Here is a 25,509-nt window from a genome sequence, read left to right as displayed (position 1 = left end):
ACACAATATAGTGGAGAGCAGTGTGGCTTGGCTCTCTGTTACTTTGTTATCTATCGTCCTTCATTTGTAGATAAAGTAAACACTGGCACTTGCCCCCATTGTTTCAAAGCTAGTAGTAGGTTCCATGTGATGAGTACGATAAAGTCATAAAGAAGAGCTACCATTACTTGTTATCCTACTTTCTTTCTATTATCTGGGCAAGTTGGGACTCTATGAAGGGAGACAAGTCGACACTACCTATACAATAAAATGCCCAGTTTTTTTTTCCTTTTCCTATTCTTCTCAAGTAAGAAGATACCCTCTTATTTGTGAAACGTTTAAAATATGGGGGCTAGTGCTAGTGTGGGGACGTGGGGAGTTGAAAGACTTTTACTATTGGAGATGCAGAGAATTATTTTCTAAGGGAAGAACTGAACCTGAATAACCCAATACTTCTTTCTGTTGGTAAGAGATTTCTTAATCATAAATTGTTAAGTTGAGAGTATTTTATATCATAATTAAAATAAAACACATTATCCACTAAGACTGCTATGATAGTAAATTTTAAATAAATCGTTCATTTAAAAAATATTTATATTAACTTTCGTTATGTCTTTATTATAGTCCATAATTGTTTTATAATTATTTTCATAAATATTATTTTTTTCATGTTTACGTGATACAATACTTATTAATTTAATAGCTTAGTATTAGTTATTAACCATTTACAAATAATTAGTTATCATGGTATTGTATGGTGAATTATGTGTCAATTTATTAATTTGTTGAAACTTAAAAATAAATGATGCTAGAGAATTATATTTAAATTGTGAATAATATTTTTATATAAATTCTCTTTCAAATAGAAAGCATATTAAATAAAAGAAGTAATTTATAAAAAAATATCAAATTATAATATCGGAATTCTTTCAAGATTCATTACTCCTTAAGAGATACGTATAAAATTTCGTATCGAATACATTACTTTTGATGTTTGAGTTGTAACGACATTGCAGCTAATCTGCATATTATGATATATGTCATACTCTTCGTATTATTCATGGTTGAATTATCATTTATAAATATTTTAAGATTATTTATTATAATTTTGTGATTTTAATGTAATTTTTATAATTATTTTTTATTTTATACTATCTTAAAATTCTTGAAATTAGTAAAATTTAAAGATCCGTGGGACTTACGCCTCGCCTCGACAGAGGTAAAACGCTTCGCCTCACGCCCCCACCTTTTAAAACATTGCCCAGAATCACTTAAGTGACTTGTACAATTTCATTAACCAGAAAAAGAAATTTCAAAACGGAAAAAGAATACCACGACCGACCCAAACTACTAAAATTAATAAGCAAAAAGATAAAGATAACAAAAACGCATAGTATTCAATATTGGTTCACGCAAACGAATCCCACTATGACCCCAAGATGTCACACAGTTTCGCATTATATCTCAACCCCAACACGCACGACCTCAGTTGTCTATAACGGATCTTTGTACATATATAGCCAGTCCAATCCTCCATTCCCTTGGAATTTTGTGCCTATTTTTACATGGGAGTCAAATCAGTCAACCATGATAGAAGAAAAATAGAGCAATAAATGAATCTCAGGTAGCTAAGCTAAAAACATTTGTTTATAATGAACTACGTAGATAGCAAATAACATGCCAATTCAACACAACAGTTCCATATCTGCTAACATGCCGTGCATGGGAAGCAAATCTTGTGGGGGAAATGGGGACAGGCAACTTATATACATATTATCACCCCTTTTTTCTGTTTCATAATGTAGCAGCCATCTCGCCTTCCTGTAACGTTCTTTAGTCTTCTCCATCTCTGGAGTCAAAAACTTTTCAAGTCCTATTATTCTATTGAGTTTGATGAAGAGATTATACGGCCCTCTTTGAAACCCACAAGGCATTCTTACAGGTTAACTGGAGGACTTCCCTGAAATGGAAACAAGAAACTTCATTCAAGGCTCTACTCATGAAAGGAACTCCAGTGAAAAAAATAACCAAACACGTTAATCTGAAGGAAGAACAATGTGCTAATTGAAATAGCTCTCACCTTGAACAAAAGATCATGAGCAATATGTTCCCAAGGTAATGATATAGACATCAAGCAGCACTTAAGGGGGATCATTCCTTCATCTCGGGTAGCAGAAGCAGCAGCATATGCATGCTTTGCTGCCTCTGATGCAACTGATGCAGCTCGTCTCACAACAGCACTGAAGCTTAATCCTTTTCTAGAGTCGTTATCTACAGAATGATGGCTGAAGTCCTGCTTGCTTTGATCTGATACACAGAGAAGTAAAAGCACGATTATTAACTTTGCAGAAGGTCTAAATAGATCAATCAATATTAGGGCATACAATATTCATTACTTCAGCTGGAAGAAAAAATTAAACAATTTAATACATTTGATAGCAGCTGAAGTGAACAATTACAGTTGCAACATTGATTTGTATCAAAAGAAAATCTTCTAGCTCAAAAAAACGACAGCATAAATGGACTGACCCACTAAAATGCATCAAAGTTGCAAGAATGTCATGCATACTAGCACAATATTCAGGTTTCTCTAATATTCTAAGAAATTATCCAAATAAAATCTAATTACTGGCCTTTTTGAGTTATTGAATCAACTGAGCAAAATTGAGAAGATATAATAAATTACTGTTCAAGTAGTTAACCAACCACCAAGTTTATAGCAAGAAATCAAATGACATAGCCCACAAAGAGAGATCAAAGTTAGTGGTATGATATGATGAAGCAGTAACTGTTTTTCAGTTTACCTACAACACCAGACACAGCTACTTCAACTTCCCCACGTCCTCCAGGGCCTTTCATGTAAATCCTGTCAGTTTTCCCAACAGAATGAAGTGAGAGAAGGCTCCCAAATCCAGACCTTCCAGCTGCGATCAAACATAAAAGGAGTTAACAATTAGATTACCAGAATTCATTTTCCACTTAACTGCCATAAACACAGGACTAGGAAATCAACCTGCAACTGAAATTTGATCATTTACTACATCAACTCTTTCACTTAAAAATCAGAGCATTGCAGAGCTGTGATTGTGACATCAACCCCCTAAATGATCACCACCCCCCTCCCCCCACCCCCTCCCCCCCAAAAAAAAATCCTAATCTTTGTTTTGAGAAAGTACTCCCCCATCCTAATTGATGTGAGACTTCCTATTTTGATGCAGTTCTAAAAAAAAAAAAAAAATTAGACAAGTAAGAAACCAACTTTATAATAAGAAGAAGACAACCACTAAGATAATGCAAGAAAGGGTACTCATTCCACCAATTATATTATTTTTCCAACTTTTTAAAGTCTCAAGAGTTTGAAAAACTTTTACAGATGAATTTAAAACTCGATGCAATGTTTCATTCATTAAATTATCTTTTCAACTAATACCACTTTTGATCGCAAAGAGAGGATCAAAGATCGTAAGGTCATATTATGAAATGCAATCCTCACAATGTTCCCTATCAGTTTCACACCAGAGCAATCTTGTCTTAGTTGCTACACAGGTCATTTTGGTCTACAAAAAAGTGCAAGAGGAACATGCAAAGTGGAAAAGGTCTATGGTTCATCATTTCACGTTTAAAATTGATTAGGCAGCATAACTAAAAGAAACGAGAAACAATTAGTGTAAATGAAGACCACATGTTGAAATAGCAGGTTTACCATCATATGCATCTCGGACCATTTGATAGCTAACGAAGCCTGAGAAAAGAGTGATCTGGAATCACATTACAAACGGTCAAGAAGCCAACAACTTCACACTACTAAATTTTCATGAGAAGTACGATTATACGATAAATACAAAATAAAGTCAATGTCGAACAAATGAGGACCTGAAAATACATTGTCAAGAAGCTTGCAAGCAAGAGAAAACATAATCAAAACCCTTTCAAACATTTGAAAAAGCAAAATGTAAGTGCTTAATTTTAAGCTGTGCAAGTGAAAGGAAATATGATTGTAGAGAGGGTGGTCGGTAAGACGTCGAATTAGGACAGACGACCAAATACATCATCCCTAAAGGAAAATTTTTTGGAAGCCAAGCAGCCCAAAGACGATATATTCCATTTACCTCATAAAAAGCATCATCACTGGGTTGCTTGGCTTCTCTAAAGTTTTCCTTTAGGAGGCAGGTAAACAGATGAACACTTTTGCATGATTAATAGAAGTGTCTGTCAATTATATTAATTACACAAGTTTCCATTTCTCTAACAAATAATAGAGTAGAATTCAAAATGCTGTAATTCAATTTTACATCATGTCATTACAAACTAAAAGCACCAAAGCAAGAATTACAGATGCTATTCACTTCCAAAGAAAATCAATTTCTCGAACCTTTGAAGTTGGTACTTTTCCAGAACTTGTATCACTCTTTGAAGAATTAGCAGGACTGTAGTCCTGTTGTTTTCTCTCACTTGGGAATGCAGCCCCATCATGTGCATTTAAAAGTACACAATAGCAGTGATCTACATCTGTCAAAACCTGAAAGAAAGATAATTTGCAATGCTTCTATAGTTGTTGTCACATCAAAAAGTGAGAGAGGAAGCAATCATCAGACTCATTTCACGGAATGATGCCTGGATTTCATGCCTCCTCCCAATTTAATGGGAGAAATTAATCTCTGACAAAATTTAAGCAACATTTGTTCTTTCCCGGAAACTAGTCGGGAAACACAAGAATGAGTATCCCAATGTCATCTATTCTACTGCTCTATCAGGGTGTCATTCATGGCATCAATTATCTCTTCATATCAAAGTATTGAAGGATAATGTCAACCTATTGTACCAATGTCTTTAATCGTGCTCCGAGGACAACTCAAATCTTTGAGAATTAAGCAGCAGTAATACTGCTAAGGGGGTTCATACTCCTGATTTATTTTTTTATTTTTTTGAGAAAAGGTAATTATATAGGTGGCAACAATAGAATCGCCAACATGATTTGCAGGACTCTTTGAGCGTGAAGCAAAATTGCATTTCATGAAGCATACCATAATTTTCATCATTTAAAAACCCATGGAAGAGAATCACTAGACAATTAGGATCTGGTTGGCAAATTACCAGATATTCTTCCCAACAGAAAAAGAAACCAAAGTAGTAAAATTGCATAAGGTGGATAGAGCAAAATTAGGATTAAAAACATCTTTGGAAGATCAGATACTGCAAATTTCAACTGTCAGCGACTTGAGAGATGCAGCAAAAGCTTCTAGAATTTCGCAACGTCAAACATGAACACAAGCTATAGGTACAGAATTCTGGTATTATCAAATGAAGGTATTTTGAAGTCTGAAACTTCAAAAGATGTCCAAAATGCCTACTTCATTATACACGGATTACGTGCAAAATGGTAGCCCACCGTGATCCTTCAAAAGGTTACTGTTTGATTGAAAATCTAATGCAAATGAAATGTTAAGTAAACATGAAAACCAACAGTGATTAACGGATTACATGCAAAATGATAGACCACCGTGATCCTTCAAGAGGTAATTGATTGCTTAAACATCTAATGCAAATGAGATGTTAGAGTAAACATGGAAACCAAGAATGATTAACTGCTCTGATAATCCAAATCCAACAGCCTGAAAAGTATCTGAGAATGGGCAACAATCTTTGAACTTCGAAGTTACCAACAAACTTTCTTGTATGTTATACCTTTCTGTGAGTCACTAAAATATATATTTTACCACATAGCAACTTAACAAAAGTGGTGTGAGAGTAGATGTATTACCACTGCATCAAAAGTGGAATCAAAGTCATCAACTGCAAAACATATCTCTGGGTATGCAGAGGTCGTTTCTACTTCCTGATTGTATATCAATAATGTCATCAGAAGATACTTTAATCAAGCATAAAAGGAGCCATATGGATCTCTAGATGTTAGAAATACTTGCCTTCCTTGAGTCCAAGTGAAAATTGATACGACTTGGAGACGCATAGACAGTTTTGATAACCTGAAAAAGCATAGAAATAAAAGATAAACCCAGATTTGCTGTTCACTAATGTGAATCTTTGAGGAAAGAAAACTAAAATAGAATGAGCCAAGCACCCAACATGTCACAAAGATTCTACTTGGCTTGCTACAGTAATAAAAGTGGGAGCAGGTTTTGTTAAACAACTACTGCTTCAATAGTAATGCAAATCCGAGTAATATGAGCACTAATATGAAATTTCTGATCTGCCTACTTGCCTTGTATATAGGAGATAATGGTCTGTCTTTGCCAGTTTGGTAATTCTTAAGGACCTGCTGACTACAACAACCAAGAAAAAAAAAAGGAAAAGGGAAAAAACCATTAAAGAGAATACTAAAAGTTTGCTAAGCTTTAGCTGATACAATAAACATCTGATTAAACAACACTGTACATCCTGGCAAAAGTTAAATTAACAGCATAAGTTCCTCTTTTATCAAAAACCAAATAACAGGAATATTTTGAGAAGATACTCAAAAATTTTATAGGCGTTATTCTGATGATTCCCTTATTAACCAGAGTTCATGAATAACTCAAGAGTCACACAAACTTTCTTTCTCTCGTAAAACACTGAGTACAGTCAAAGAGATATCACAACCATGTGAAATAGAACATTAGACAGCCCATCATGGAACAAAGAGAAATAAGCAATAGTACCTACAAATTGCCACCGTCACACTAAAAGAAGTTTGAGCAATTAAGTTCAAGTAAAAGGAGCGCCTCCAATCAACATCTGATGAACTTGCGCCAGTTAAGTCATCCAACTGCCAGGAAGATAATGAACAATAGAAATTTGTCACCTTTGGAAACATCTTATATCATCTATTATATTCTGACGAAGGTAAATAACTAACTGTTTTTTATCAATCTCACCTTTAGCATAACCACAATCAAATATAAAGTTAAACAAATAATCAATTGTCTTAATTCATTCATCTTTCTTAACACTAGTTTATCCAAGCAACGAAGCTAGAGAAACCATCATCTCTCTCAATTACATAATTTCTATAGCTATTGTCAAATAAAATTCTTAACATCAAAGTTTGTCATCAATGTTGGAGTGAAGAATGTGTCCTTTAGATAATATCAACCCAGGCCCAGGACGCCCATGATTAATAAAACTTGAAGATAAGAAGAAAAGTGAACGTGGAATCTGGATGAAATATTATCTGATCACTGTATCTTACATTTTTCATATCAGAATTTGGCACTTTGCATTACTTAATCAGTTAATAAAATATATATCATGTAAGCAAGTAGAAGATGTTAAACCATAAATTTAGAGAACTTGAGAACCTATACTTTTCCTAAAATATACTTCCTCATTGGTGCTATATAAGTAGGAATAGACTTAAAACGAAAGTGGGACAGTAGTTCAAAATGAATGCAAAACGAAAAGGCAGAATACATAACTGGACCCTTAAACTTGGCCTTTTTTTGTCACTTGGACACCTAAAAACTTGGCCTTTTTTGTCACTTGGACACCTAAACAACTTGGCCTTTTCTTGTCACTTGGACACCTAAAAACTTGGCCTTTTTTGTCACTTGGACACCTAAACATAGAGTTGTTCCTATCAGGCCCTTCTAACTAAACCACATTTGTGTCAATTAGACACTTTGTAGTGACATGATTGAGTGCGTGGGGAAGGGCGCATGAACATGAGAAAAAGGTTGTTGATTATTATTATATTATTATTATATTCTAATATATTATTCTAATTAAAGCTAACTTTTACCCTACATTCCATTTTTCTTCTTCTTCACGTGAACCCATCATTTTTCCTCTTAATTTTTTTTTAAAAGAAAGTTTAGTGTACATGGATTTGACTATTCTCATTTGGCATGCTTGTTCTCTTTACACGACACTTGTAAGCTACACCAACTTAGACGAGGAATAGAGAGAATAGCGTGATAGTCCAGTGAAATTGAAACAAGAAGAAGTGAGATGAAGTTGAACGGAGGAAATTTTCAGTGAGCTTTTTAGGGCACTAAGTCGTCAGAGCCGACGGTCAGGTTTTCCATTTTCTGAAAATGAGTTTCAATTTGTTTTGGGGTTAATTCTATAAGGTGGAATATTTAAAGGTGTTAGAGGCATACACGCGTTTAATTTTTATAATAGTTTTTCTTAGATGGTCTACAAAGTGTCTAATTGGCATAGATGTGGTTTAGTTGAAGGGCCTGATACGAACAACTCTATGTTTAAGTGTCCAAGTGACAAAAAAGACCAAGTTTAAGGGTCCAGTTATGTATTCTGCCAAAGGAAAATCTACATCATTCTGCAGGATGAAGAATGTCAAGTCCTTTTAGTGTGACATGATCTTAAAACACAAATAGATGGAAAGTCCTCACAGCATACTGCCACATCCACAAATGTTCTGCAACGGTCACTGGCTCCCAGTCAAAAACATAACCAGGATAAGATCTCCAAAGTCTATGTCCCCAAGTAACATATGGACCAAATAAAAAGATAACCAACAAAGAGAAATCATCAGAAAAATTGAATGAGCTCTTACTGACATGCTTTTCTGACTACTAATCAGCAAATTAGGCTACAGCTTTTTGACGAACTTGTGAAATTCTAGTATTTCTATCAGTTGCAAATTGATCAACCATCAACCACTATTTAGAAAGGAGTCAAGGACTACTGCTGCATTGCCTATTTTGAAAGAAGACAACTCATCTTATGATGCAAAACCAAAATATAGGAACACCTTACCGCCACTCCTCCAAGTAGCATTTGGCAACAATAACCTTTTTTTTTTTTTTTTTTTTGCAACAGTTAATCAAGATGTAGGGCGTCCAACATCTACCCCTTTTCAAATCATAGATGTAATTTTCCAGTCCCATATACTTGGATTAAAGTCTCTATTTCAGGCTTAATCCAGAATCTTGAAGTACCTTAATTTTTTTCTTTAACATATAGATCATCAGAATCGACCTTCATGCATAAGCACTAAAGAGAGTTTAGCGAAACAAGAACAAATTATAATCCGTCTTAGCCGTTAGGCTGCGAAATTTCTTAAAATCCAAATTAAACTAAGTCCGGATAACTAAAGAAGAAAATCTAAATGAATTCTAAACCCCTTCAATTACATGAAAGACTAAGCTTGATGATTAGTACAAATTTCCAAGCTTATTGAACTGTAAAGATCATCACATTCTAGTGAATATACAGCACACATTCAACTGATTGACACCTTAAATGGACGGAAGTACTTCAATATGCATGTGATGGAATCTGAATGAAAAACTTGTGTCGCTTTTACCTTAGGTGCCCACCTGCGTACAAAGTATGGCGAGTTCACAGATTCATCTTCATTTGACCCGTGATTCTGCAAATGCTATACACCAAAATATATCCTCATAGTAATTCAATTTCAGTAAACTGTTGTTCAGATTCAGCAGGTTGCACCCAAAAACTCTATAACAAGGAGAAAATGATAAGAAGTGTACCAATTTTTTAACAAAAAATACAAGATCATCTTCCTGACGCCCCCTAGACTCCCTGCCACGAATGAAATACACGTCCATAATGTCATGCCAGAAAATGGGATCTGTTTCAACATCTGATGTTTCTTCATCTTCCACTATGGTTTTCCCTAACATATTTGAATTCTTTTTCACCATACATAGCAAATCAGACCTGCATGAAGTTTGAATTTGAGAAGGCATTTAACACAAATAGAAGCGGACAGTATAACACCCTTCACTTCCCCTATCATACTCTTACGCAATTCACAATAATGTATCACATAAACCTAGAAAATAAAGAAAAAAACCACTGATGAGGAGCAAAACAAAGCCATTTCGAACCTTCCATATTAATCATTCAACGCCGATCAGCTGAAGGAAAAGCCTTACCATCATTTCATTTCCAAAGGAAGTTGAAACTATATTGACTTGAAAACATGGTAATGCATGCCAGAAATTTGTTATCTACTTACCCAATATCAAGGGTAAGTGCCAAAATCAGAAGTTGATACTTCTTAAGCAAATTTGATAAGAAACTGTAAGCATCTTAGGAATCGTTACATTGTGAAATTCAACTTGGCAGATTCATAACTTCATTTAATTGACAAAATAAACGTGAAAGCCTATCAACTCCAGCTACTTGTACCTCCAACTAAGGATTTCATTTCAGCGACATAAGAAAATGAAAAAGATCAACAAGACAAACTTCAACTCCTAATGGTTAACTCCTAATTCAGCATCCTCCCATCGGTAATGCTATTCAAATCAATTTAGCAGGTTCACTATTTCTTCAATAACCAACATAATCGCAAAATCTTCTGTCTCAGGCTACTTGTATATTGTCTAGTACAAATAGAGATTTGAACAGCACAAATTTCAACTCCTAACTCAGTTCCTTCACAATCATAATGCTAGTCAAATAAATTTAGCAAGTTCATTATTTCTCCAAAATTAACACAACCCAAAAGTCTTCACTCTCTAGCTACTTGTACGTTAATGTAATCCAAATAGGGATTTCGACCACACAAAACTTCAGCTCCTAACTCAGCATCTTCGTAATCCGTAATGCAAGTCAAATGAATTTAGCAAGCGCATTATTTCTTTAAATAACATAAACATAAAACATTCTGAATCTCTTAGCTACTTGTACGTTGTGTAATCCAAAATAGGGATGCAAACTGCACAACATTTCAGCTCCTAACTCAGCGCCTTCGTAATCATAATGCTAGTGAAATCAATTAGGCAAGTGCATTATTTTTTCGATACAATACATAAAAACAAAAAATTGTCAATATCTTAGCTACTTATATGTCGTGTAACCCGAATATATTTTTCAAAAGCAAAAAACTTCAATGCAAAACTCCTTGACTCGCCAAAAACTCATTAGTACAAAAACAAATCACCACTGTAAATCCTTCGAGACCTAATTATAGAAATAGAATAACAAGAAGTAAAAGAAGAGCTAAAAGTGTTCAAAGTAGACTCACCGACTAGGGGTTTGGGCTCCATCCCCTAGCATTTTCTTCTTCTTTAGGTGAAAATTCTCCTCTTAACTACGCAGATTGATATAGCAAACTCCGCCACGCAAATTGATGCTGTTTCTCGACGATTGCGATACGTTTCGAGGAGAACGATGCTGTGGAAGTTGGAGAGTAGGAGGAGGACACCTGTTTTGTGTTGTGTTGATCTCAGGAAAGCAGAGTAACTTCTTTGTGAATGAAATTCACTATTTTTCTTTATTTTTTTGGGGGGTACGGGGAGATGTAACTGGAAAAATGTGTTGGAAATGACATTTCAAGTATTCCGTAGCCCGAAAGGATTTGGGAATTAAGTGCTGGTTATTACGGGGTGATAAAAGGTGGTCGAGGGCCAAATTAAAAACAGAAAAAATTTGGAGTAGAATTCAAAAAAACTAAAAAGTGTTATAAAATAAAAGCAATGCAGTAAAATGTAAACAAGAAGAGATAGAGAGAATGGAGAAGTGTTTTCTTCTTTCACTTTTGGTGTATTTTCCTATCTATTACAAGACCTTTATATAGACATTAAATATGAAGAAAATATGTCATGGAATATGTCATTGAACATAGAAAATATGTCATTAACCATTTGAGAGAAAGATCATGGAGGAAGAGTAGACATCCACCATATTTTGATTTTTATCATAACACTCCCCCTTGGATGTCCATAAATAATGTGTCTCGTTAAAACCTTATTAGGAAAAAAGTACACATATTTAGAAATACGCCTTTTGGTTGCCTCGTTAAAAACCTTGCAGGGAAAACCCAATGGGACAAAACCTTGTAAGGGAAAAAGAGTACAACGCGTATTAACTCCCCCTGATGAGAAATCACTTAATGTCTCGAAGACGACACATTCCAATCTTATATATCAGCTTTTCAAATATTGAGGTTGGTAATGCCTTAGTGAACAGATCAGCCAAATTATTACTTGAACGAACTTGTTGTACATCTATTTCACCATTCTTTTGAAGATCATGAGTGAAAAAGAATTTCGGTGAAATGTGTTTTGTTCTATCTCCTTTGATATATCCTCCTTTCAATTGAGCTATGCATGCAGCATTGTCTTCATACAATATTGTTGGAATATTCTCTTTCGAAGAAAGACCACATGTTTGCTGAATGTGTTGAGTTATAGATCTTAACCAAACGCATTCTCGACTTGCTTCGTGAATGGCTATTATCTCTGCATGATTTGAAGAAGTAGCAACCATAGTTTGTTTTGTCGAGCGCCATGATATGGCTGTACCTCCACTTGTAAATAAATAGCCTGTCTGAGATCGACCTTTGTGTGGATCAGACAAATATCCTGCATCTGCATAACCAATCAATGATGGTTTGGATTCATTTGAATAAAATAAACCCATATCAATGGTCCCTTGGAGGTATCTGAATATATGTTTAATACCATTCCAGTGTCTTTGTGTTGGCGAAGTACTAAATCTTGCCAATAAGCTTACTGAGAAAGCTATATCTGGTCGGAAATTATTGGCAAGATAGATTAATGCCCCAATTGCACTAAGATATGGTATTTCGGCACCAAAAAGCTCTTCATCATTTTCATGAGGTCGGAATGGATCTTTCTTTATATCAAGTGATCTCACAACCATCGGGGTACTCAATGGATGTGCTTTATCCATATAGAATCTCTTTAAAATCTTTTCGGTGTATGTCGATTGATGGACAAATATTCCATCTTTCATATACTCAATTTGTAGACCAAGACAAAATTTTGTCTTTCCAAGATCTTTCATTTCAAATTCTTTCTTCAAACAGTCTACTGTTTTTGGAAGCTCCCAGGAGTTCCAATGATATTTAAATCATCAACATACACGACGATTATAACAAATTCAGATCCAGACCTTTTTATAAAGACACATGGACAAATTGGATCATTCTTGTACCCTTCTTTCAACAGGTATTCACTCAGGCGATTGTACCACATACGTCCTGATTGTTTCAATCCGTATAAAGATTTCTGAAGCTTTATTGAACAAGTTTCTCGAAAATTTTTATATGCTTCTGGCACTTTAAATCCCTCAGGTACTTTCATAAAAATTTCGTTGTCTAATGATCCATACAAATAGGCTGTAACAACATCCATTAGATGCATATCAAGTTTTTCTTGTACTGCCATATTTATGAGATACCTGAAGGTGATAGCATCTACTACAGGAGAATATGTCTCCATATAATCAATTCCAGGCCTTTGGGAAAACCCTTGTGCCACAAGTCGTGCTTTATATCTAACGACTTCATTTTTATCATTTCGTTTTCGCACAAAAACCTATTTATACCCTACTGGCTTTATGCCTTTAGGTATTCGAACTATGGGTCCGAAGACTTCACGTTTTCCAAGTGAAGTTAACTCTGCCTGGATAGTGTCTTTCCATTTTGGCCAATCATTTCTCTGTCTACATTCATTGACAGATTTTGGTTCAAGATCCTCATCTTGTTGCATTATTTCAACAGCAACATTATAAGCAAAAATGTTATCGATAACAATATTATTTCGGTTCCATCTTTTCCCGGTTGAGACGTAACTTATTGATATCTCTTCATTTTCATTATTTTTAGGTACCCGGACCTCCCCTAAGGTCTTATCATTTGTTACGTCTTGGGGCTCTTCTTGAGCCACTACCTCTGTGTTATGTTCACTTTGATCACTTGCTCCTTTTCTTCTTCGAGGATTTTTATCTTTATAACCGATTAGTCTACCATGTTTCAAGCATGGCTTAGACTCATTTGCTTTAATTAATTATTCTGTCGGGATATCAACTCGAATTGGAGCATTAGCAACTGGAATATGTGACTTAGTCACCCTTGGTAGGTTAGTGAATGCATCTGGCAATTGATTTGCAATATTTTGTAAATGAATAATCTTTTGAACCTCTTGTTCACATTGATTTGTTCGAGGATCTAAATGAGACAGTGATAATGCATTCCAATCTATCTTCTTTTTCAGCTGCTTACTTTCTCCCCCTAATGTTGGATATATTGATTCATTAAAATGGCAATCAGAAAATCTTGTCGTAAATAAATCTCCAGTCATCGGCTCTAGATATTTTATAATAGAAGGAGATTCATATCCAACATATATCCCCAACCTTCTTTGAGGACCCATCTTTGTGCGTTGTGATGGAGCAATTGGAACATATATCGCACAACCAAAGATCCTAAGATGGGAAATATTTGGCTCCTGACCAAAAGACAATTGTAATGGGGAGACTTTATGATAACTTGTGGGCCTTATCCGCACAAGTGCTGCTGTGTGCAAAATAGCATGACCCCATACTGAAATGGGAAGTTTTGTTCTCATAAGCATTGGTCTAGCAATTAATTGGAGGCGTTTGATCAATGATTCTGCTAGACCATTTTGTGTATGAACATGAGCAACCGGATGCTCAATTGTTATCCCAGTTGAAATACAATAATCATTAAAGGCTTGGGATGTAAACTCACCGGCATTATCAAGACGAATTGTCTTAATTGCATAATCTGGAAATTGTGCTCTTAGCTTTATTATTTGAGCTAACAATCTCGCAAATGCCATATTGCGAGTTGATAGTAAGCACACATGTGACCATCTTGTAGATGCATCTACCAAAACCATATAATATTTGAATGGTCCACATGGAGGGTGAATGGGCCCACATATATCACCCTGTATACGTTCCAGAAATGCAGGGGATTCCATCCTAACTTTAATAGTTGATGGTCTAATAATTAATTTTCCTTGAGAACACGCAGCACAAGAGAATTCCTTAAATTGAAGAATCTTCTGATTCTTCATTGCATGTCCATGTGAATTCTCAATTATTTTACGCATCATATTAGAGCCAGGATGGCCCAACCGGTCATGCCAAATAATAAAATTATCTTGATTAGTAAACTTCTCGTTTACTACGGCATGTGTTTCAATCCTGCTAATACTTGTGTAGTATAAGCCGGAGGAAAAAGCAGGTAACATTTCAAGCACATATTTCTTATCGGACATTATTGTAGTAATATAAATATATTCAATCTTTTCATCATTTGTAGTCTCAATATGATAGCCATTTTGGCGAATATCTTTGAAACTTAATAAGTTTCTTTGAGATTTACTACAATATAGTGTTTCATCAATAGTCAAATTTGTTCCTCCTGGTAGTAATAAATTGGCTCTTCCAGAACCTTCAATTAATCTTGTACTACCGGATATTGTATTAACATTCGCTTCTTTTATTACCAAATAAGAGAAATATCTCTTATCTTTTAAAATAGTGTGTGTTGTAGCACTATCCAGAAGACATATATCATCTTTATTAATCTTGAGTCCAACTGAAGACTGGGGAATTTTCATATTCTTCATAAAAAAGACAAATAATACATCATAAGAAATATGAAAGACAAGCAGGAAAAAAACATTAAGAAATACATTAGAAATGTAGAAACTAGCAACACATGATGCATTAGGAAAATACACTCAAGAAAAATAAACTAGTTGCAAACATAAACATAACAACTTTTATAGCTTCATTCCCCAGTAAGATGATTAGTTCTTCAGTCAATATCCTCAAAGAAGTCCCCAACTTCTAAATGAGTAATATTTGTTAGGCCTTCAAAATCATCATCATTATATGCAAGATGCGCCTTAGAATCATATTTATTTGAGGGACCTGCTTCATCATCATTATTTTGAAAGGTCAAGTGTGCCTCCACATTATTTTCTTTTTTCTTGAGGGAGACTTGATAAATTTTGACAAAATGTTCTGGCGTACGACAAATGCGTGCCCAATGACCTCTCATACCACATCGGTGACACATACTAGCTTTACCTTTTGAATGATTAATTTGAGAACCCTTATTGTTCTCCAATTTATTTCCACCATAATGACGATAATTGTTTCGCCCCCTGCCACGTCCACGTTTACGACCATGTCCACGACCACGGTAATTATTTTGTTTTCTTTCAAACTTATCATATGTTGCTACAACATTCACTTCCGGAAATGGAGCTGACCCAGTGGGACGGGCTTCATGATTTTTCATTAATAGAGTATTATTCTGCTCAGCCACAAGTAGGCATGTGATTAACTCAGAATATTTCTTAAAACCTTTTTCACGGTATTGTTGTTGTAGCACCACATTTGAAGCGTGAAAAGTAGAAAATGTTTTTTCCAATAAGTCCTCATCTGTGATAGTGTCTCCACGTAATTTTAATAGAGAACTTACTTTAAAGATAGTAGAATTATACTCACTTACGGTTTTAAAGTCTTGCAACCTTAAATGTATCCACTCATACCGAGCTTTCGGTAATACCGTAAGTTTTAGGTGGTCATATCGATCCTTCAAATTAATCCATAATTCAAGTGGATCTTTTACGGTTAAATATTCAGTTTTTAACCCTTCATGTAGATGATGACGAAGGAAAATCATGGCCTTCGCTTTATCCTGATTTGATGCTTCATTTCCTTGTATAATAGTATTTCCAAGACCTTTAGCGTCAAGGTGAATTTTAGCATCAAGAACCCATGATAAATAGTTCCTCCCGGTGATGTCAAGTGCCATAAATTCAAGTTTTGATAAATTTGACATAGTAAAAACTATCATAAAAGATGAATAAGTTAGGGAAATAATTATAATAATAAACAATTAGTGAAAACAAAATGACTAAGGTAAAAGAAATGAAAATAGAGCTATATCATATTAACAACCTACTATTTCATTTTATTTTTGCCATAAAGTAGAAATTACATACTTGTTTCATTTCACTTTATATTATTGATATATATGTGTTAATAGAACTGAACGTGACTAACATTATTTATATGTTCCAATAAATATAAAGTAATTAAACTATAAAATTTTTGCTTGTCAATTTATTTCTCACAGTTCTTCAAAATGCCTTAAAGATATGTTTTGATCTAGGGAGTCCATGAATATTATAAGTATGACATTAGTGCATAGCTAGTTTGATGACTTTGAGGTCCTCTAAGAGTTGAGCACGGAAGGAAATAGTTATTTTATCACTGCAATGTACTTTAAACTATTTAAGATGCCCAAGCGCACAAGTAATCTGCAAACAATGAGCATATGATATATACTGTCATAAATAAAATGATTATAATGATACATACCTTAATAAAATATGGCTCAACTTAGCGGGAGTTAAGAATAAAATTAGAGTTTCGTGCTGATAACGTGTTATAAAATAAAAGTAATGCAGTAAAATGTAAACAAGAAGAGATAGAGAGAATGGAGAAGTGTTTTCTTCTTTCACTTTTGGTGTATTTTCCTATCTATTACAAGGCCTTTATATAGACATGAAAAATGAAGAAAATATGTCATGGAATATGTCATTGAACATAAAAAATATGTCATTGAATATGTCATTAACCATTTGAGAGAAAGATCATGGAGGAAGAGTAGACATCCACCATATTTTGATTTTTATCATAACAAAAAGTAGGTTAAATTTTGATTTTTTTTCTCTCCCCAACATTCAAAGTAGTCGATCTTCTTCTCTCCCAACTCTCTCAACTAGGGCGCACAATTTCCCCAAATTTTAATTGATCACCTGCTCCATTGTAAGGCGGTTTGATTTTTTAAAAACTAGACTCAAAGGACTACAACTTTCATCTGTTAGATCATTCTCAAATTCCTTATAGTTTGCAAGATATAAGCTCCCGAAGTACAACAGAAATTTTCTTCTACGTGATCACAATCCTTCCTTCCGCAATCGCTATTCACAAACCCCAAATGCACTTTGCTCTTCGCGAACGTGGCCCAGACCTCCGTTATCGCAATTCATAACGTTGTATCAGTTATCAGCACCTCAAAAAGGCCTAGAAGTGGTCTGAAACTACCCTAAAACTCACCCGAGGTACAAGGGGTCCAATCTAATCAATCTAACAAGTTCATACACCCTAGGCAAAATACATAGGTTACCCTCTGAACTATGGACCAAATCCGTCTTACACACTTTGTGAGTACGAAAACCATCTTACAAATTCAACCTTTTCAAAGTGTATCTGATACACACCTGTTTTGCTACGTGGCTTTTGCGTGCTTAACATAAAAAGATAAGCGCGTAAAATTGTAAATATTTTGTCTAAATCCATATTTTTATGCCACGTGCCATATTAATAATATTTTCCTTATTTTTTTATTTTTATCAAATGAAAAAAGTTGTCAAACTTCTCTTTTGTCTCAGGTCCTTCCCAAACTACCAGGACCCCCCCCCTCCCTCCCCCTCTCCGGTCTTCCCTTCCCACCGTCTCTTTTACAGTATAATCAACCAAAACTCTGATAAATTTTTTAAAGAAGGTGCTGCAAATTTTCTTTAAGATTGCTCCTCTAAACTTCTCTCTTGCATCTTTTTTATCATTAAAATCCACTAAAACATCCAATCTTTACCTTTAAAAAAATGTATTTCATGAGAATGACTAAAATTCTAAAATTTCCAACTCAGTTTCCTTCATATAAGGGAAGATTTGAGATTTTTATTCATAATGGAGTTGTTTAATTAATGAAAAGAAAAAATTGATTTTGATTTTGCTCTATTTGGTTGTGTATGAGATCTGAATATGGAGGAGGGAAATGGAGAACATAGGAGTTGCAATTTTAGTTTCTATCTCTTTCATTTTCGATCTTGGTTTTGTTATGAATAAATCATTGTAAAATTAAATTTGTGTGAAGATTAAGAAGTGGTGGTTATGGCTTTTTTCCGGTGGGTTTGCAACGGCGGAGGACAAACGAAGATGCAGGTGTTGGAGGATTTTTTAAATCGGGGGTATAAGAGTAATTTTAAATATTTTCTCTTAAAAATAATAATAATAATAATAATAATAATAATAATAATAATAATAATAATAATAATAATAATAATAATAATAATAATAATGACACATGTCATGATCTTATTGGTGCGTGACATTACACATATTTTTATAAACTGGTCAAAGAAAAAGAGGTGGGTATTAGAGACACTCTGAAAAGGTTGAGTGTGTAAAATGATTTTCGTGCTCAGAAAGTGTGTAAGAGAGATTTGGTACATAATTCAAGGGGCAACTTATGTATTTTGCCTATACCCTATGCAAGCTTGTCCAAAGGCCCGAAACACGAATTCCAACACCAAAACCAGGATTTGAAGATCAAATCAATTTCTTAAACTCTCTTAACTTCATCTTTGCTGAATGCGTCCGAATCATGCTTAGACATTTTGGACCACAACCAAACTTCGCAAACAAGTTACATTAACAACATGAACCTAACCTCAGTCCCTGGAACAATCATCCGAGTCCAGTAACATCAAAGTCAACTATTTATCAAACTTAAGAACTCTCAAATTATCAACTTCCAACAAATCAAGTCAAAATCTTCTAGGAACCTCCAAATCGAAATCCAAACATACGCCCAGATTCAAATCACCAACCTATTGGAACCATCAAATTATCAATCATAGGTCGTTTACGCAAAAATTAAACTTTAATTAACCCTTCCAACTTAAACCTTTAAATTGAAAATCGCTCTTCCAAATCAATTCTAAGCCTCTCGAACATCAAAATCAATTATACACGCATGTTATAATACAAAATATGAAGTTATGCAAGGTCTCAAATGACAGAACAGAATGCTAAAACTCAAAACGACCAATTGGATCATTATAAAGGAAAAGAAAAAAGTTTATTTTCTGATAAATGATTGTAAGTTGTAATACATTTTAGTTGCAACACGACTAAGAAGTTCGCTATCTCCTTTTCTAATGACTTGAATTAGTAATTATCTTTGGCATGTAACGGATACCGACAAAAAAAAGCTTTAGAAGAGCATATATTCCTCTTAAAGTCACTCATTAATAAATTATGAGCAAATGAGACATACTACGTAAAGGATAAGATAAAAAAGATATATTCTAAAAATGAATAAAGAATCAATAACTACATGCTATGGCATAATATTCGATTGGACCTACGATTCTCATCATTTGAAAGGGGTGACTCGAGCTGAGGTATAACTTTGTATTCATCTTTTATATATATATATATAGTAAATTTATCCCGGTAATAAAAGACCTCATTCAATTTAAATTTTAATACTCCCATCATTTTCTCCTTATTTAAACATTAAAAGAAGCCAAAATGCAAAAATGACTGGAAAGAAAATAATCACAAAATAGGATCCATCTGTCCTAATTAAGTCTCCGAAATCAAACAAGTTTTTATTTTTCCTTTATTTTCTCTAAATTTTACCTTTTGTTTTTATGTGTTCGTTCTTTCTAGTTCTCACACTTCTCTACCCATTTATTTTCAAAAAAAAAAAGTTTTTTAATCCTTTGGAGAATTTCTCCTATAAATCCAACATACACATCTTCATCACGAAAGCTATTTTGGAAGAGATAATCTATAAGAGCCTAGACTGAAATTCCGAGCTTCAGTCGTTTTGAGAAATAAAGGCATTTTTACTCTATGATTCGAGTTGCTAAGTTTTTCTCGTTAATTTTCCGTTCCTACTTCTTCCTCCTCTTTGCTATCTTTGTCAGTATTTACTTCCTTGCTTTCTTCTATTCACCGACCTAAATAGCTTATCATATCAAAATAATTAAAGAACAAATAAAATAATTAAAAGAGTCGAGGAAAAAAAGCATTAAGAAATAGACTAATGTTCAAAGTCTCAGAATATATACTTATGCACCCTAATTCATTTAGTAGAAATGCCATGCCATGGAAAAGGCATGCAAAGAGAAGGAAGAACTTTAAACAGTAAAAGGGAAAGTGATGTTTAACTATAATTTCATATTTTAGTGCATTACTTACCTTGTATTTTGTTGTTTTAATGCTAAACTATATTATATTTGTGTTTAATTGAATTTATTTTATGTGTAGGAATATTGGAGATGAAATTGTGAGCAAAGCAAATATTTTGGAAGTATATTATATGTATTTAAATGAATGCATGCATTTGTCAGACACAAAGAGTAAAGAATGAATGATTGGAACTCAAAATCAACGAGCGTCAAGGGAAAGTTGGGGAAAGCAAATAAAAAATGAGAATTGAAGCAAAAGTTAGGCAGCGAAGCAGAAGCAGGCGAGGCGAGGGATTCTTCGATGCCAGTGCTGTAGCGAGGTTCACCGCGCAGTAGAGCTCGCACCACGCAATCTGTAGCAAGTTGGAGCGTGTTCCGGGTTTTAAAGCCTATTTTGTCTCCTATTTGATTTTGGACTTAGTTATTTCATCTAGACTTTTCCCTACACATATATATAGTCATTAAACACCATTTTTAGAGGAGTTTTTGCGACCGGGGGCAGGAACATCACGTGGAACAATTTTTGGAGGAGAGAACCATCGAGTTCCTCATCCCTTCATCTTTTCTTTGTAATTTGTTTATGCAAAATACTTAGAAAATTGTTACTACGAATATAAGTATCTAAACTTCTAATCTAGGGTTTGATGGAACCTATTGGAGGATGATATTCTACTACATTTAATATAGATTCATCTTTGCTTTTTCTTTACTTATTCAACTACGTTTTCATTGTGGTTGATTGAAGAGCTCTCAATCAACTGTGCCTATTTAGTGTGTATTGCTTGGAAAAGAGAACATATCTAGGTAGTTATTGAACAATATCACTCCTAACGTATGTGGGGAATCAATACGAAGGGTTTAAAGGTGGGATTAGGAATAACGAAACTTTGGTGCGATCCTAGTGAGCGGTGAATTAGAGCTAGCTAATATAGTTCAGAAGAATACGTCTAGTAAATTGTGGTAGTTACTCGAAAGAAAATTACGGCACTCAAAGTACTCACGATCGGTAGAGAATACTTAGGCGAATTTATTGAAAACATAACGGGGAGGATTCTGACAATAGGAAAAATCACAACCCTAGACTTTTCCAAATCTTGTCCACAACCTTTCCTCTGTTAGCTATAAATTACTGCATTTTAATTAATTTGTTCTTAGTTAGTAAATATTCAAATCGTTATTTAATAGTTCTGAAGGTTGATGATTTGAATTCATGCGAGTCTAGTGGTTGTAATTAGTAGGTTAATTCTCTGTGGGATTCGACTCCGGATGTGTAAACCGGATTATATTTGCAAAGACCGCTAGACCTCTTAGGAGGCATAGTTGGGTGTGATCAAATTTTAGCTCTGTTGCCGGGGAATTTTTGGTGTTATTAATTACAACTAGAAAATGTGCTAGGATTCTTAGTTTAATCAATTTTCTTCATTTTAAATTAATTATATTGAAAGTTTAACGTATGTAGTCTTGGTGTTACCGGTGCATGCCTAGAAACTCCTCAAAAACTGGTGAATTGTTTGAAGCATTATCGGATCCTGAGAAAGTTTTCAAGGCATTAAATCGTGCAAACAAGAAGGACAAATGACAATGGAACTCAATAGAATGAATCAAACTAGATATGGGTGATTTCATTGACGACCAAAACAACCGAAACAATGTGAATGACCCGGACAATCATGGTGGCACCTCTTGTATCAGAAGCAACCTTGTATGATTGGGCACAACCCACCGCTGAAAATCTGGCAATCACAATTGCAGTCCCTCAGATACAAGCGAAGTCATTTCAAATCACAAAAAACATGCTACATTTATTGCAGAACAAGGGACTATTCTCGGGGTCTTACATTGAAGATCCTCAGCAGCATCTGAAAAATTTTCTGTGGATATGTGTCACGCAAAGGCAACCAAATGTGACACCATAAGCAATAAGGTTGTTGTTGTTTCCATTATCAGTGACTGGAGAGGCTCGGACTTGGCTCAATTCGCTCCCCATAAACTCCATTACTATTTGGGAGGAATTTGTTAAGCAATTATTGAATAAATTCTACCCACCCAATAAGACCGCCAAACAAGTTGATGAGATATTGAACTTCAGGCAGAAATCAACTTAAACATTGCAAGAAATATGGGATAGGTTCAAAGGTATGCTGATTAAGTGTCCACATCATGGCATTTTAGATCAGATGTTGGGCAAAGGTTCTATATAGGATTAGCAGACAACTTGAAGGCCAATGTTGATGCTTCAGCAGGTGGAGCATTTTTGAGCAAATCATTTAGGGAATGCAAGGTCTTACTTGATAAAATGGCTCAAAACTCAGCATGGATAACAAGAGACTCTACAATCACTCATGTAGTTCAATCAGTGGCTTTGGACCCAAACAACTCCATAGCCGAGAATATGGCCACTCTAATGACGCAAATGAGTATCCTCATCAAGAAGATTGACGAATCAGGTGAGAAGCAAGTACACATTGTTGACACAACTAATGGAGGCTTATGTACACCATGTATTAACCAAACATATGTATGCTCGTGGAGTGGTGAAAGTGACAACCAGAACTATCAAGAAAATATAAACTATATGGGCAACTATAGAGGACAGAGATAAGGTGGTCAGAAGTGGGGGCAGCAGAATCAGTAATATAGACCAGCACAGCAGCAGTACAATAATAGCAACAATCCTAGATCTATGCGACCGTAGGGTCAAGTTGTGCCTTACCAAAGGCAACGGGGATACAATCAGCAAAATCAGCAGCTAGCTTATCAATAGCCTCAACAACAACAGATAGTGAGACAAGATGATGGGTTGTCTGAAATTAAAGGAATGTTGCAACAACTGATTGGGTCCAATAGAAAAATGCAAGAGAAAGTGGAAGCACATGACTCAGCGATAAAAGGCAATGAAATTCAATTAGAGCAGTTATCCATGGATCTGCATAATCGTCCCTAAGGGGCGTTACCTGCAGACACACATGTCAATCAAAAAGAGCAGGGCCCAAATCAGCTTATGGTGGTGAGTCTAAGAAATGGTAGAGATCTTGATATAGAGCAAGAAATTGCTCGCGAAAGCCGACCAACTGAGATACTTGTGCCAGTACCAATTGAGGTAGATTATCCAACAGGGTTAATAGAGGTGACGGTACAATATGCACCAACGGAAACAAGCAAAGAAAAAGAGGTTGCGAAGGATACTGAGTTAGTGCAAGAGAAGGCATTAGAAATAGTGCCCGAGTAGGATCAAACTCAAATCAAGCGACCTCCAGCACCCTTCCCACAGCGATTGGCCAAATATCAGAAGGATGAGCAGTATAAGAAATTCATAGAGATGTTGAAGCAAATCCAGGTGTATATTCCATTGATTGATGCCTTGAGGGAGATGTCTGGTTAAGCAAAATTGATGAAGGACTTGATGTCTCGCAAGTTTGACTTTCAAGACTTGGCCACTGTTACACTAACTCAGACATGTAGTGCTGTCGTGACGAGACCTAAAGTTGAGAAGTTGTCCGACCCATGGAGTTTCATAATCCCATGCACAATAGGCAGCTAGCCAATCGAACGATGAAGAGGCCATCAGGTATACTTGATGATGTACTGGTGCAGGTTGGAAGGTTTGTATTTCCAGCAGATTTTATCATTCTGGACTACCGGGTTGATGAGGAGATTCCCATAATTTTGGGAAGGCCATTCTTGGCCACTAGGAGAGCTCTAATTGATTGTGAAACTGGGAAGCTAAAGATGAACCTGAATGATGAAGAGATAACATTTAATGTGTAAAAGTCTATGCGACGACCCGGTGAGTTTGCAAATTGCTCTTTGATAGAAGCTGTGGATGTGATCATTGAGGAAGATGATGAGGCACTTAATGCAAAGGATCCTCTTGCGGCCTACTTTATGAACTTAGAAGAGGTAAATGGTAAGGACTTGCGGAGTGGGTGTTGGCTCTTGAAGGCTCCATCGATTGAAGAGCCACCACAGTTGGAATTGAAACCACTACCATATCACCTCAGGTATGCTTTCTTGGGACCTAACTCGACTTTGCCTATTATTATCTCATCTGCTTTGTTAGATGTGCAGGCAGAACAACTTTTGCAGGTGTTAATAGAGTGCAAAACTGCAATTAGCTGGACCATTGTAGATATTAAGGGGATCAGTCCGGCCTTTTGTATGCATAAGATTTTACTGGAAGATGGGCACAAACCTTCCAGAAGACATCAAATAAGGTTTCACCCCAACATGAAAGAAGTCATGAAAAGGAGGTGATCAAGTGGTTAGATGCGGGAATCATTTTCCCCATCTCCGACAGCAACTACGTTAACCCAATTTAGTGTGTGCCAAAGAAAGGTGGAATGACATTGGTGCAAATTGATAACAATGAGCTAATCTCAACAAGAACAGTCACGGGTTGGCAAATTTGTATAGACTATAGAAAATTGAACAAGGCCACCCGAAAAGACCATTTTCCGCTGCCATTAATTGATCAGATGCTAGACAGATTAACGGGGAGGTCCCATTTTTGCTTCCTAGATGGATACTCGGGGTATAACCAGATCTCTATTGCCCTAGATGATAGAGAGAAAACGTTGTTCACCTGCCCGTATAGCATCTACGACTTTCAAAAAATGTCATTTGGCCTATGCAACGCACCCACCATATTCCAAAGGCGCATGATGGACATTTTTATAGATATGGTAGAGGAAATAATGGAGGTTTTTATAGATGAATTCTCAGTGGTGGTAAAATAATTCGATGATTGCCTTATGAA

The 25,509-nt window shown here is 35.3% G+C and overlaps 1 protein-coding gene and 1 non-coding gene across 3 annotated transcripts; both read right to left on the bottom strand.

Annotated features, from left to right (window-relative positions):
- Positions 1-1,608: 1,608 nt before the first annotated feature.
- LOC107795629 (uncharacterized) lies at positions 1,609-11,261 on the bottom strand. Of its 2 annotated transcripts, none has more exons than XM_075232639.1 (12): positions 10,937-11,261; positions 9,432-9,621; positions 9,245-9,319; positions 6,636-6,742; positions 6,200-6,260; positions 5,900-5,963; positions 5,741-5,811; positions 4,352-4,498; positions 3,683-3,737; positions 2,784-2,903; positions 2,060-2,286; positions 1,609-1,939 (listed from the first exon to the last, which is right to left on the bottom strand). In XM_075232639.1, the coding sequence occupies exons 1-12, from the start codon at positions 10,966-10,968 to the stop codon at positions 1,916-1,918; spliced, it is 1,173 nt and encodes a 390-aa protein (XP_075088740.1). In that variant the 5' UTR covers positions 10,969-11,261; the 3' UTR covers positions 1,609-1,915. The 2 variants fall into 2 exon arrangements, with proteins under 2 accessions (XP_075088740.1, XP_016473780.1); XM_016618294.2 differs by having other exon boundaries at positions 5,741-5,815; positions 5,904-5,963.
- An 11,552-nt stretch (positions 11,262-22,813) lies between these two features.
- LOC142170841 (small nucleolar RNA R71) lies at positions 22,814-22,920 on the bottom strand. Its single transcript, XR_012700454.1, has one exon. It is a non-coding gene; the product is annotated as a small nucleolar RNA R71 (small nucleolar RNA).
- Positions 22,921-25,509: the final 2,589 nt, after the last annotated feature.

This window comes from Nicotiana tabacum, chromosome 16, assembly GCF_000715075.1.
Source record: "Nicotiana tabacum cultivar K326 chromosome 16, ASM71507v2, whole genome shotgun sequence".
Classification (NCBI taxonomy): Eukaryota; Viridiplantae; Streptophyta; class Magnoliopsida; order Solanales; family Solanaceae; genus Nicotiana; species Nicotiana tabacum.
Note: the sequence above shows the minus strand (reverse complement) of the source record. Positions and strands in the feature narration are given on the sequence as shown.

What these genes read in the sequence shown, in the direction of transcription:
- LOC107795629 (XM_075232639.1), bottom strand. Translation starts at nt 10,968, where the DNA reads ATGCTAGGGGATGGAGCCCAAACCCCTAGTCG. An exon ending in TATTTTTTGTTAAAAAATTG is followed by an intron (nt 9,320 to 9,431) that starts GTACACTTCTTA and finishes TTTGGTGTATAG; the next exon opens with CATTTGCAGAATCACGGGTC. An exon ending in TACGCAGGTGGGCACCTAAG is followed by an intron (nt 6,743 to 9,244) that starts GTAAAAGCGACA and finishes TCTTCCTGGCAG; the next exon opens with TTGGATGACTTAACTGGCGC.